General features: G+C 36.5%; 1 protein-coding gene across 2 annotated transcripts in view; it reads left to right on the top strand.

The window, feature by feature from the left end:
- OTUD6B (OTU domain containing 6B) overlaps positions 1 to 11,437 on the top strand; it is an 11,744-nt gene extending 307 nt beyond the window's left edge. The window contains exons 2-7 of one of the 2 annotated variants that reach the window (XR_774011.1): positions 2,359 to 2,513; positions 4,476 to 4,571; positions 5,994 to 6,306; positions 7,907 to 7,972; positions 8,663 to 8,769; positions 9,297 to 9,385. Coding sequence is in view for 1 of the 2 variants with exons in the window: in XM_010561999.1 (XP_010560301.1) it covers positions 2,359 to 2,513; positions 4,476 to 4,571; positions 5,994 to 6,306; positions 7,907 to 7,968; positions 8,663 to 8,769; positions 9,297 to 9,381 (818 nt within the window). In the remaining variant the exon portion in view is untranslated. Of the gene's footprint in view, positions 1 to 2,358; positions 2,514 to 4,475; positions 4,572 to 5,993; positions 6,307 to 7,906; positions 7,973 to 8,662; positions 8,770 to 9,296 lie in introns of both variants that reach the window. The other variant, XM_010561999.1, reaches the window with a different exon arrangement.
- Positions 11,438 to 11,916: the final 479 nt, after the last annotated feature.

Below are 11,916 nucleotides of genomic sequence, written 5' to 3'. Positions count from 1 at the left end.
GGAGGGGGCGGGCGGGCGCCTTCGGCAGCGGCGGGCTTTGGGACGGGCGGGAGCAGCCCTTGCGCTGCCTTCGCGAGGGGACGGGGACGTCGGGGACGAGAGCGGGGCGTCTGGGCGGAGGTGTCACGGCCGGGCTTCGCTCCCGGGCGCGGTGGTTCTCGTCCCGCCGGCGGTCTGCTGAGCGTGCCTCCCTGTCATCTCGGGAGCCTCTCAGGGCGTGAGAGCCGTTAACGCTAGGCTAGCGGTTTGCTGCTTCGTTTTTAAGTTAAAGGAGGTGTGTTTTTGTAAGGCGTTTTAGGTTGAAAGGCCCCCATAAGGGTCCTTGCTGCCCAGACAGACAGCTGTGTTTCTTCGTTCAGAGCGCAGTTGCTCTGAAACGAACTTTCACGTTCTGTCCAGCCGCAGTAAAGCATCTATAGTAGAAGACCTGTGTGGTCTTATGGTGCTGCACATGAGCTGTTCATGACCCTATTACAGTAGATTAATATAATTAAGTAGTTATCTGGATTCTGTTAAGCTTTGTAGTTGATAACAACCTTTTTGTTAAGCCTTTCTCATTGCTGGCGTATTGATACGGCCTTTTTCTTCTTTGGCTTTTTTGGTATGTAATGAAATAGGCCAATCTGCAGCCCCCTGTCAATTGGAGGGTTAAAGAAGAGGAGACACACTATTGGGTTGCATCTTGTCATTAAATCTATATGAACTTACTGTTTTGAGATGCCTTTTCCTCCCTCAAACTTGGTTGAAATTGAAGAGAGGTAGGAATCAAGCACTGTGGTTAGGTGGCTGGAGCACATGGCACATTGGTTGAGAGAGGCTGCGGAACAGAGGGGTTTTCTATCTAGGGAAGGTTGTAAGAGGGTATCTAATTGCAGTCCTCTGCTACCTAAAGGTGGGAGGGGTATACAGAAGACAGAGCCCCAGTCTTCCCAGGTAGGAGAGGCAGGTGACCTATAGGCACACATTTTCCTACTTGAAAAATACGTTCCTGGTAAGTGCAATTATTAACTGTTTGACAGAGAGCAAAACAGTTTGTTCGTAAGAATTAGTGTCAGATGGATCTCTGCATCTGAAAATCCAGCATCTCCTCCAGCTTATGATCCTTGTCTCCACCACCCCCCATATACTCTTCTTGTGCATTTGTGTGTGCCTCTTAAGTCCTGGATTTCCTTTTCCTCCATTATGTTAATTTTTATGAACAAAACTGCTTTTCTGTCTGTCGGACTCAGCTGATTCATCTGTGAGGCTGAATGCTTAACATAAATCTTTCAGTATGAGCGTTCTTGCTGCCTCCTCTTGAAGAGTTTCATTATCATCACCATCATCTTCAGCTCAATTGTGTCAGTCAAGGGTGAAGGACAGGAAAATGTGCAGGTGATGAATAGTGAGCAGGGTGTTAAATAACTGGTGCTGTAAATAAAACAGTGAATACAGAAGTGAGGAGAGCTAGCAGGGTGTGTTCATGTAAGAGCAGAGGCTGTGGAAGCTGTGTTTGTTCAGCCTGGAGAAGAAGAGAAGACTGTGGGGGATCTGGTTGTAGTTTCCACTGTGTATTGGGTGGAGCCACTCTTCAAAGTAAAGTGTTGAGAATGCACAAGAGACAATGGCTAAAAATGTAACATGAAAATTCCTCGTGGGAGGAAAAAGGGGAAATATTTTCATAATAAAAATGGTTAAACATTGCAAAAAAACTGACCAGAAAGGTTGCAGAATGTCCATCCCCGGAGACTTTGCACAGTCATCTGAATAAATGCCAGATCAAGCTGAATTAACATAACCTGATGTAGCTTTGAATTCAGCCCTGTTTCAAGCAGGAGGTTGAACTAGATGACCTCTGGACATCCTTTCTAACCAAACTATTCTATGATTTGGGAAATAGAGCCTTGACTTACAGCCTAAAAATATGTATGGAATTTAAGCAGGTTGAAGGTTTTTTTCTTTCTTGAATACCCATTTTGCTTTTAGAAACTTTATTTTAAGGACAAGTAAACTCTGGTTTTACTTTTAATTGGCTGCTTGTGTGATTAAAAATTTACACATCTTTCCTGTGACAATAATCTTTTTTGAAGGCAACAGGCTGAGGTCTGCTGCATTGATAAAGTTCATAAGTATTAATAATAGTAACTTGGCACAAGTTTTTCTCTTCTTCAGATAAAACGTTTGCATCTTTTAAGAAAAATGTAGCTGCTTTAAAATGTGATGATCATAATGGGCAGTCTCGTAGCTAAACTGTTAAAGCATACTGATATGTTGATACTTGTAAATGTTTTTCTGTATGACTTGCAGTTCTCTTTTCTGCAATGACTGTGGAGTATCTATACTTAGAGGTAATGTTTTATTACACTACTTCTCTAACAGCAAAAATTCAAGGCATGAAAAATGCTGTTCCCAAGAATGATAAAAAGAGACGAAAACAGCTGGCTGATGAAGTTGCCAAATTAGAGGCAGAACTTGAAGAGAAGCACAAGGAGGAATTAAAGCAGCTGAAGGAAGCTTCACCTGAACAGAATAAGGTAGGCGGCTTAACTTTAGCTGCAGTTGTACAGATACAATTTGTTAGGGCTTCTTTAACTTTTAAAATTTATAATGAAGTAACACTTTAAAGTATTTCTCCTTTTCCTCACAGTATTAGTAACTCTTCTCATCTTTGGAAAGATTCAGCTGTTACGGTGGGTGCACATTGCATACAGTGGGTGGAGGGGCATTTAACAGTGGGGATTTTTTTGTTGTTGAGCAGTATTTGGTTTTGTTCTTAAGGCTACATTAGTAGCTCAGTTGTCTTAAAGAATTTTTTTTTTTTAAGTTCTTGTTATATTGTCACTCTAATTATCTTATGTAGACTACTAGGGTATTGTTGGCCTTTAGTAGGCATTTGACTGATGTAGTGTGTTTTGTTTTGCAATTCTGTCAAGAATGTAACTGACCTTTTTGTAAGAAGCACTTTCTGTGATGGTGAGAACTGTTGTCTTAAATGCTGCTGTTCTGCCATGTTGGCAACATAGCTACATATTAAGTACTTCTGGTTTGCTGTTTGATGGCAAAGCACTTAATTTGTAACAGAGGCTTAGCATTATTCAAATTTAGCTGAAGGAAATACGACCACCTGAGTAAACTAGATACTATTAAATACTTGAGTGACATACAAAAATTCACCTTTGTTTTAGCACTTAATTAATTGTGTGTTGCAAACTCCTGTCATAGTGAATTTGCAATCCATAGACTTAGTTCTGTATATCCAGTACTGAAAAGAACTCTATTTGTATCATGTGCCTGAATTTAAGGACCGTTTGTCCAAGTAGGCCTGTTCATATACTTTCTCCTTTCTAAATGGGAATAGAGCTTATGGCTAAATTGGTGCAATACAGTTATCTGTGAATGATGCTAATGCTACATGCTCATACATCTCCTTAAGTGTTTCACGAACAGTGTGTCTCTTTTGGCTGTTTAAGTCTTCTAAAGAAACCAAACACAAAGACCTGTCTGCATGATGCTTTCTGGACTAACTGTTTTCTGATTAGTGACCTAACCAAAAGAGTTAAGCAGAAAGTACTTTTGTTTGAAAATGAGAATGGAAACGTTTCTGAATGACTTTTAGGGAAATAGAATTGATGAAGAAGCATCTGTTGACAATCCTTGTGGGGGGGGGAAAAAAAAAAAGGTTTACATTGGAAGAGTTATGACCCTATAACAATCTTCTGTAGTAGTTTTTAATCAGATGCTTAAGCAGGTGATTAATGCATAAGCATTAAATGTAATGCTTCTGTTTACCTGTATCTTAGATTAGTTTCAAGAGTTTGTTTTATTTTGCTAAATGAGCTGTCCAAACTTTACAATGGAGGACCTTTCAAGCTAAAATCTTTGCCCTAGATGTAGCTTTGCCTGAGAGGATTTTGGTTTGAGATGTGTAGTTTCTTTCACTTCTCAGCTTTTTTTATTTGGATTGAAACATGTCCATGCTTCCAAGGGTGACATCTACTTCATTCTGTTATGGGGTTAGCTTTGTCATTTTTCTTGAGAAGTGCCAACTCCCTGTCTTTTCCAACTGCTGGTTATGCTTTGGTATGGAAGGTGGAGCCCTCTCCTGCTTTAATTGTCACAGAACTTGTTAATTGCTGTTTGGGTTCTTCAGCTGGCTGGTATGGTGAGGAAAACTTTCAGCTGGTAAGCAGTGTTCACACTTCAGTGTGGAAGCTTACAAGAGAACATACAGATTAAAGTTTAGATGCACAGTTCATAACTGTCTCTTTGTTGAGACTTCAGAAAAAGTAATAAAATGCATGACAGTGGTTTAGGATGTGAAATGCTTTACTTTCGGCTTTGAAAGGTTCTGTGCTGTACACAGATCTTTGTGGTTACACTTCATAAATATACCCTGGAATTACCTAGGAACAGAACTTAAAACTGTTTTAGGAGATGCACATCTTGGTTATCATTTATATTAATAAGAACATTTAACATATTTTTTTTCTTTTCAGACAGATTCCATAGCTGATGGGGTTGCAAATTTAGAGCTTGAAGGAGTAGAGCAACAGATTCAACATCCTCGAATATCAAAAGCGCAGAAGAGGCGGGTATGGCTTAACATTTAAAAATTTTACAAATATTTGATTGAAGTTATATGACTTAACTGTAATAACCAAAGTTAAACAATTTTGCAGGGTACATTACCTGGCTAATTCAGTATTGATGCTGTATCTACTGGGTGCCTTGAAAATCTGTAAAGCTGCTACCTAGAGATATGTAAGCATTTTATAAATAGTTGTACTTTTTTACCCTCAGCCGTGAGCTGGGAATCAGAATAGGTCAGGAGATGGGAGCCAGAAAAGTAAATGATGTAAAGCAAATGTTTTTAAAAGAATTTCACTAAAAGCATTAATAAAGAAATCAAGTAATTGAATTAAAGTAATGTAAAATACACATAGAAAATATGCAAGCAGTATAAGTTTACACATTTAACAAAAGAACATTAACACTGAAATTCTTGTACATTTTTGAGTTGTTAAGAAACACTACCTGGTGTCCAGGCCGTTAGGGTTAAATCCTTTTAAACTTCAGATGCTAAATTGCGATGGATTAACATTCTCATTGTACCTGCATGAATGTTGGTTCAGGGCCAGAGGAGCACTGCTTTATTGCAGAGTCCATCCCCTGGTACATAATCACTACTGCAGAGCTGCCTTGTAACAAACATGATAAAAGGATGTTCTTAATTCATCGCACCATGTCTAGGCAAACTAGAAACTCTTGTTATTGCGGTCGCCCAAACCAGTCTGGTCTTGATTTGTGGTAAATTTTAAGTGTGAAAGTGAAAAGATCATTCTCAGTACTGCTTCCTTTTTTATTTTTCTTGTTTATTTTGACTCATAGTCCCTTGTTAACTTAAGCGTAAACTTACAATGTATTCTATAAAAGCCATGTTATGCATTATTACATCCCCTCTAGTATTCTCTGTATGCATTCTTATTCATCCTTTAGGTTAGGAGCAGTCTTTTATGATGTCTAGTAGCTAGCCTGAGGGAGTTTCAGTTTCATGACATGAGCGCCATTATGCAATCGTATGCGTAAGTGGTAGATCTCACACTTATTATGAAAGAGCAATATTTTCTGTTGTTTAATTAGAATTTCCATACTTAAGTTGTTTGCCAGTGTGGTGAAATAGGTGATCCTGAAGAAATGACTACTATTAATAGCCTTTGAACAGGTGTTGTAAAGTGTTATTTTGCACATTGATATAATTAAGATTTCTCCTGTCACATAATTTTGGGTGTGGTGTCGGAGGCAGTTAGGCTATGTTGGTCACTTAACTATTTGCTAAAGTTTGGGTTTAGGAGGTCTCTAAGATTCGGTAGTGCTGATTCGGGAGAACATTTCACAGATATGAATGTACTGAGAAAACATTTGAAGAGTTAGAAGCAAGCACTAAGCCAAGAGCTGTACAGACATCTTCTAAATTATAACATCTGATGTAGTTTTTGTGTGTTTTTTAATCTAAGGAAAAAAAAGCTGCCTTGGAGAGAGAAAGAGAAGAAAGGATAGCTGAAGCTGAGATAGAAAATTTAACGGGTGCCAGACATCTTGAAAGTCAGAAACTTGCCTCCCTATTGGCAGCAAGGCACTTGGAGATTAAACAGATCCCTTCAGATGGCCATTGCATGTACAGAGCTATTGAAGATCAGCTCAAGGATCGCCAAAATTCCTGGACTGTTGCAACTCTGAGGAACCAAACAGCAAAGTATATGCAAAGTCACTTTGATGACTTCCTGCCATTTCTTACAAACCCTGGTACTGGAGACATGTATAGCAGAGGTAAAGCTTATGGCATAAGAGATTTTAAAAACTGTTAAAATTATTTCTGATAATTCTCATTCTCAGTTACAGCTGAATTGGGACTAACCCATTATGGTGTTTGTTCCTGAACTATGTTACTTCGTTGGTTCGCTGTGTACTATGGAACACAGAATTATGATCTGCTGTGAAACTTGGTACACCTGGATCTTTGCAATGTTTGGTTTTTTTTTTTTTTTAAGTAATCTAGCAAACATTATTCCCCATTAAAAAAAATAAATATCAGAACTTGCTGGTTACTAGATGGTAATCATAAACTGGGATGTGATTTAGGTTGTATTATAAATAGCTTGTCTACCAGGTTACGGATGATTTTTTTTGTCAACTTTTGTATTGGTGTTTTCAATTTACATAGGAAGGCTGTTAAAAATGAGTGTGAAATTCAAGCAAACCCATTTTATAATAGTTTGCATAGATGATTTTTCTTATTCTACCCTTTATTTTCACTGTTCATGCTAGGTCTTTTGGCACCCTTTCTTATAAAAAAACTAAACTAAAAAATATAAAGGCATTTAGTGTGAAGCAATGGTGTAGGCTGAGTAAATGCAGTTAAATGGAATTTATGTACTTATCTGAGCAATTCATGGTTTATTAATTTCTTACTGCATGTCTGGAGCACTGTGCAAATGACTTTATAAATTTTTTTAACTTACTGCCACGTTCATTTAATAGTTATTGCTGTGGATTTCATTTGGTGATTGGGGTCTGTTGTGAAGTGGGAGGTGTCTCTCCCATGTTGACAGAGAAAATTGTCACAGGATAAATGTGTCCTTAGAGAAGACTTAATGTTAAGTTCTGCAGAGCAGCAGGGAATTGAGGGTTTGTTGTCTTCTAAGTCTGTTATAAGGGGAATGTATGAAAAACTATTCTGAGCAGTCTTCAGAAAATCTGTTCGTTCTTTATCAGAATATATTCATAGGGTTCAGAAGCCTGAAGGGTTGCAATTTATAAATTTGAAAGCTTGGTTTCTGTAGAACATGATCTGCAAGAGGTTTATTTAGCGGTTGACAAAGGAACCATTGGGAGTAAGTACTTCAGAGGTTAAAAACAAGGCAGCTAATTTGGAAAGTTAAAAAAAAAACACCCAAACAAAACAACAACAGTTGAACTACATGCAGTTACAAGATTTTAAAAACATACCTGACACCTAGCTAAAGTAAGAGCTAAGCATACTACTTGCTATCACATTCTTTTCTAGGGTGTCAAAACAGCATACTCTGAAACTTAACAGGAAGAAAACTATATGCAATTTCCTGCTTGTTATTAACAGTTCCCTGAACAAAAAGTTGAAAATGTAAATCTGTGCTTCTTTTTATTCACATACTTGCTTTTGTTCTTGTCTTCAGTCTTAATTTTTCTTTCTAAAACAGTTATGCAGGGGTTTTTTTGCCTCTGGTGTTTTTCGTTTCCTTTGCTTCTTTTCAGTGAACATACCTATTTTCCTGTATAGTGTGTTTAGACTTTTCAGGTTCTAGGTGTTCATTGTACAATCAGTATTTTTCCTCGGTTGATTGCTCTCAAGTAAGAGAACTACTAAAAGTTGTCTTGTCTTTCCCCGCAGAGGAATTTGAAAAATACTGTGATGATATAGCAAGTACAGCTGCATGGGGTGGTCAGCTGGAGGTAAGTGTTGTATTGATAATTTTTATTTGTGAAATTCTGGAGTGGGTGAATATACCTTCAAAAAAGGGCTTCTTGAGAAAGAATACCTGAAGGCATAAGGGAATGTAGTCATAAATAGTTTATCAAGAACTTTGTCCTATCGTTATAAATTTTTTTCCCAGATTAGTAGTTTTTCTGATGGTGTGCTGCTGTTCTGATTATGATGTATTTCACGACATGCAAGTTAATGAATTCAGTAGTTCTAAATATCATTAGAAGGATTGACAATACAAGTGGGGGAAGACTTTCTGAGAAAGTGTTTTATTACGCAGACTTAGATGGTAGGAAAGCTGACTGGAGTGGAGCAATGTTAGATTTTTGTAATGTAAACCAGAACTTGAGCTTGAGAAAATACATATTTGTTTTAGGTTGTGTCTTATTTATTGTTTTATGAAAGAGTTGTCACAAATTACTGAAGCTAGGCCAATGTTACCTGTGTTGTATCCTCAAAACAATGATTAATTTAAGGCAACCTGTTTTCAATTAAAGTTTAAAAAGTTAAGATGATTTTGCTTATTTTAATAAAGTTTATTTTCTAACAATATTTGAAATGTTATGCCTGAACTCGTGTCTGCTAAAACTAAATGCCATGCCTTCCTCTCTCCTCCTTACATTGGATTTAATCCTATTATTGAATTGTTTTTATGCCTTAAAGCTAAGGGCTTTGTCGCACATTTTGCAAACACCTATTGAAGTAGTGCAAATGGATTCCCCTCCCATTATTGTTGGTGAAGAATATTCAGGCAAACCAATAATACTTGTGTAAGTACGTTATTTTATCCCTTTTTAAAATTAGTGCACTTGATTTCTATAGCAGAGGGCTCAGCTTTGATTCTTACCTGCTCTTTTATTTTCTGTTACCTATCTGATGTTGAAACGCTGCTTGAATAATGATCTTGCAGGTGAGAAATTATGTTTATGATTGACACACGTAGTTTAAAGATATTGTAATTAGAGTTCTTAAAATGCTGACAGTCTGAAGTGTGATTCAGTCACTGCTTTATAGAATGCTACTGAGGTCATTTTACCTGTTACATAATTACAAAATAATAGTGAAATTGATATAAGATGCAAGAGGAAACTTCTTTTTTCTTTTCAAAGTTTATGTCACTGTGCTTGGAAGTCACCAGAATTTAAAAACTGTCTTTATTAATACTGACCTATTTAATGACCACATATATTTTCTGTGCTAAAACTTTATTTAAGCTATCTTCCAGTGCTGTTAATATTTGGCATGACGTATACTTTTAGTTAAGCTGAACACTAATTCCGTAACTACTTTTTTTTAGGTATATGAGACATGCGTATGGATTAGGAGAACATTACAATTCGGTAAAACTTCTAACAGATGCTGCTACAGAAAACAGCAGCTAGCATATAAAAGTCATAAATCCACATGGACAACAGTTGCATCTTGGTGTGTTCGGCTCCAGACAATTCCCAGACAGACTGGAAAGTGAAACTAAATGGAATGGATTAAAAATGAAAAAAAGGCATACAAGGTTTGACTATAAATCAGAAATAGCTCTTGATTTAAAACAAAACCAAACCAAAACCACAGAACAGTATTTTGAACTTGGTATTAATTACGTTTAGAAGATCTTCTCTAAATTGGTGGCTGTGTAGAGCAGAATTTTTTTTTTTTTTCAATAGAGCGTCATCCCATGCTGCAGTGAAAATACTGAGTAGTAAGTGTTTCGGTTAATCCGCATTTCTGCTGAAGAATTAAGGTTATTTGAAGGTTCCTGTTATGTTATTTCTGGCAGATTTTGATGATCATGGAAGAGTTAAGGCATTTTAAATAATTTATTTTCTTTTGATTGATGGAATAACCTTTACAGTGTTTCTTTAATTCTATCAGGATCTAGCTTTAAGGCTGTAGTAGAGATCCCCTTTATTTGGGCAGAGAAGAGCTGGAGGCAAATCCAGTAGTAGAATATCTTGCTCGGCTGGATGAATTGCACAAGCTTTTTATTTTAAAGACTTTCCATCTAGGATTTTTTACCAAGCTTTGATGACTTCTCTCTTATTTTTTTGCAGTTGACAGTAGGAACTAATGCTTGATGCTGTTCTGGTACTGAATCTGTAGGAAGAGCATTGTTTATGACTATGCATCATAATGTTGATGCAAGTTAACTGTGCTGTTCATCCTTCATAGTCTCTCATCTGTGCATTTCAATGATACAGAAATCTTATAAACAAAAAGCTCCTTAGTGTCCTCACTTCAGGTAGTGAAACTCACCTGAACTCGTCATTTATGGATCTGCTGATCTAAGCACTTTGTGTTCTAAATAAAGTGTGATGTTTTATAATACTTAAAACAGCTGGTTGCATACAGGTGTGAAAATAACCACCTTGGGTTTTGTGGGTAACTTTAAAGGTGATCTGCAGAAGAATTAAGTTTCTTTTCATTGTTCCTTATGATGCACAGAGACACTTGAAGTGGTTTTTTTTTTTAATATGGCTTGACTTTTTACATTAGAAACATGTATTTTTGTCTTTAAGTCACTGTAAATGTGACTCCAAAATTAGCAGCATACTGAAACCAAAGTTGTAATGCAATTGTTTTTTAACAATACAAGTGATTTTTTTTTTTTTTTTAAAGCCTTAGTCAGTAACATGATAATTGTCTGTATTTTGGCACTGATGAGTTGGTGTGGAGAAAGTGGTTCATGTCAAGTTTAAACAACTTTGCCCTGATTTGAGGATGTGTGCATCTTGTAGTCAGTCCTTCAGTAAAGCTAGCGAGCAGATTGACACTCCTGGGACTTAAAAATTAGAAAGAAAAATCTGTTCTTACTTAAGAAGGAGGAGATAAGTGTTCACTTTATGGATCAGATTATGTCTGATTTAAAGCACTTTGAGAGGGAGGGGAAAAAAATCAGGCAATTATAGCAGGAGGTTTTGGACAAGCAGAACTTGAATTATGACTTCTTTAGACTGGTGCCTGCCAGAAAAACAAAGTATTAACCAGATCAGGAGTTATAACATCCTTATTTATCTGACACAGTATAACAAATATAGCTGTATAGCAGCTGGTTTACTGTAGAATTTGGTTTACTACCTTGTTTGTATAAAATGATGTTTTTAATTTCAAACAAAGAATTGGTTACAACAGTATGGAAAAAGTGTTTATATTTGTAATACCACTATTAATTTCACTAAAAATAATAATCAGAAATACTCTTCTCTGTGTTGCTTAGAGTTGATATGATATGAAATGCACATGCTGCATTTTATAGATACCCTGTGAAAAATATTCTGTAGTTTATTGGGTTTTCATTCTTGTTTGATTAACTGACGGAGGAAAGATGCCAGAATTGTGGAATGTCTGTACCAACAGTTTGTCCTGTTGAAGATGTTTACAGTTTGTATAAAGCAAAATAATGTTTTAATATAGTGAGTGAAAGATCCTTGTTAATGCTGTATGGGACTTGCCAAAAAGTAATAAATCGGTTTATTTGTGGCAAATCTTGTTGTGGTCGCTTTTTATTTTGTACTTCGATTGTTCATGTCTTAATTCCTAGTATTAATAAGTTTACCCGTTTAATTTTTATGGCTTTAGGGTCCTACTGTAGTATGAATTCTCCAACAACTCACTATTCCTATTAAGTAGACAAAGCTTTACTCTTTATGAAATGAAGTTGTTTCTAAACAAAATTTATCCTCAGTGTTTTAGCAGTTAAACTTGAACTCTTCTATAAAGCTGTATTTGAAAATACTATTGAACTTCTCCATACATAAAAACAATCAAGTGAAACTGAGAGGATTTTTTCACAATTTAGCTTTTAACTTCTTTGTCAGGCTACATTTTTTCTGCAAAATAGCACTACTTATTTTGAGCTTACATGTATTTAAGTAGCTTTTCTTACTTTTATCTGCAGTTCATTGACATAGATTTATTCAGCC

The sequence above is a fragment of the Haliaeetus leucocephalus genome, unplaced genomic scaffold, assembly GCF_000737465.1.
Source record: "Haliaeetus leucocephalus isolate CR32 unplaced genomic scaffold, Haliaeetus_leucocephalus-4.0 Scaffold152, whole genome shotgun sequence".
Taxonomy (NCBI): Eukaryota; Metazoa; Chordata; class Aves; order Accipitriformes; family Accipitridae; genus Haliaeetus; species Haliaeetus leucocephalus.
The sequence above is the reverse complement of the archived record's forward strand: the minus strand, read 5'-3'. Positions and strand labels throughout refer to the sequence as shown.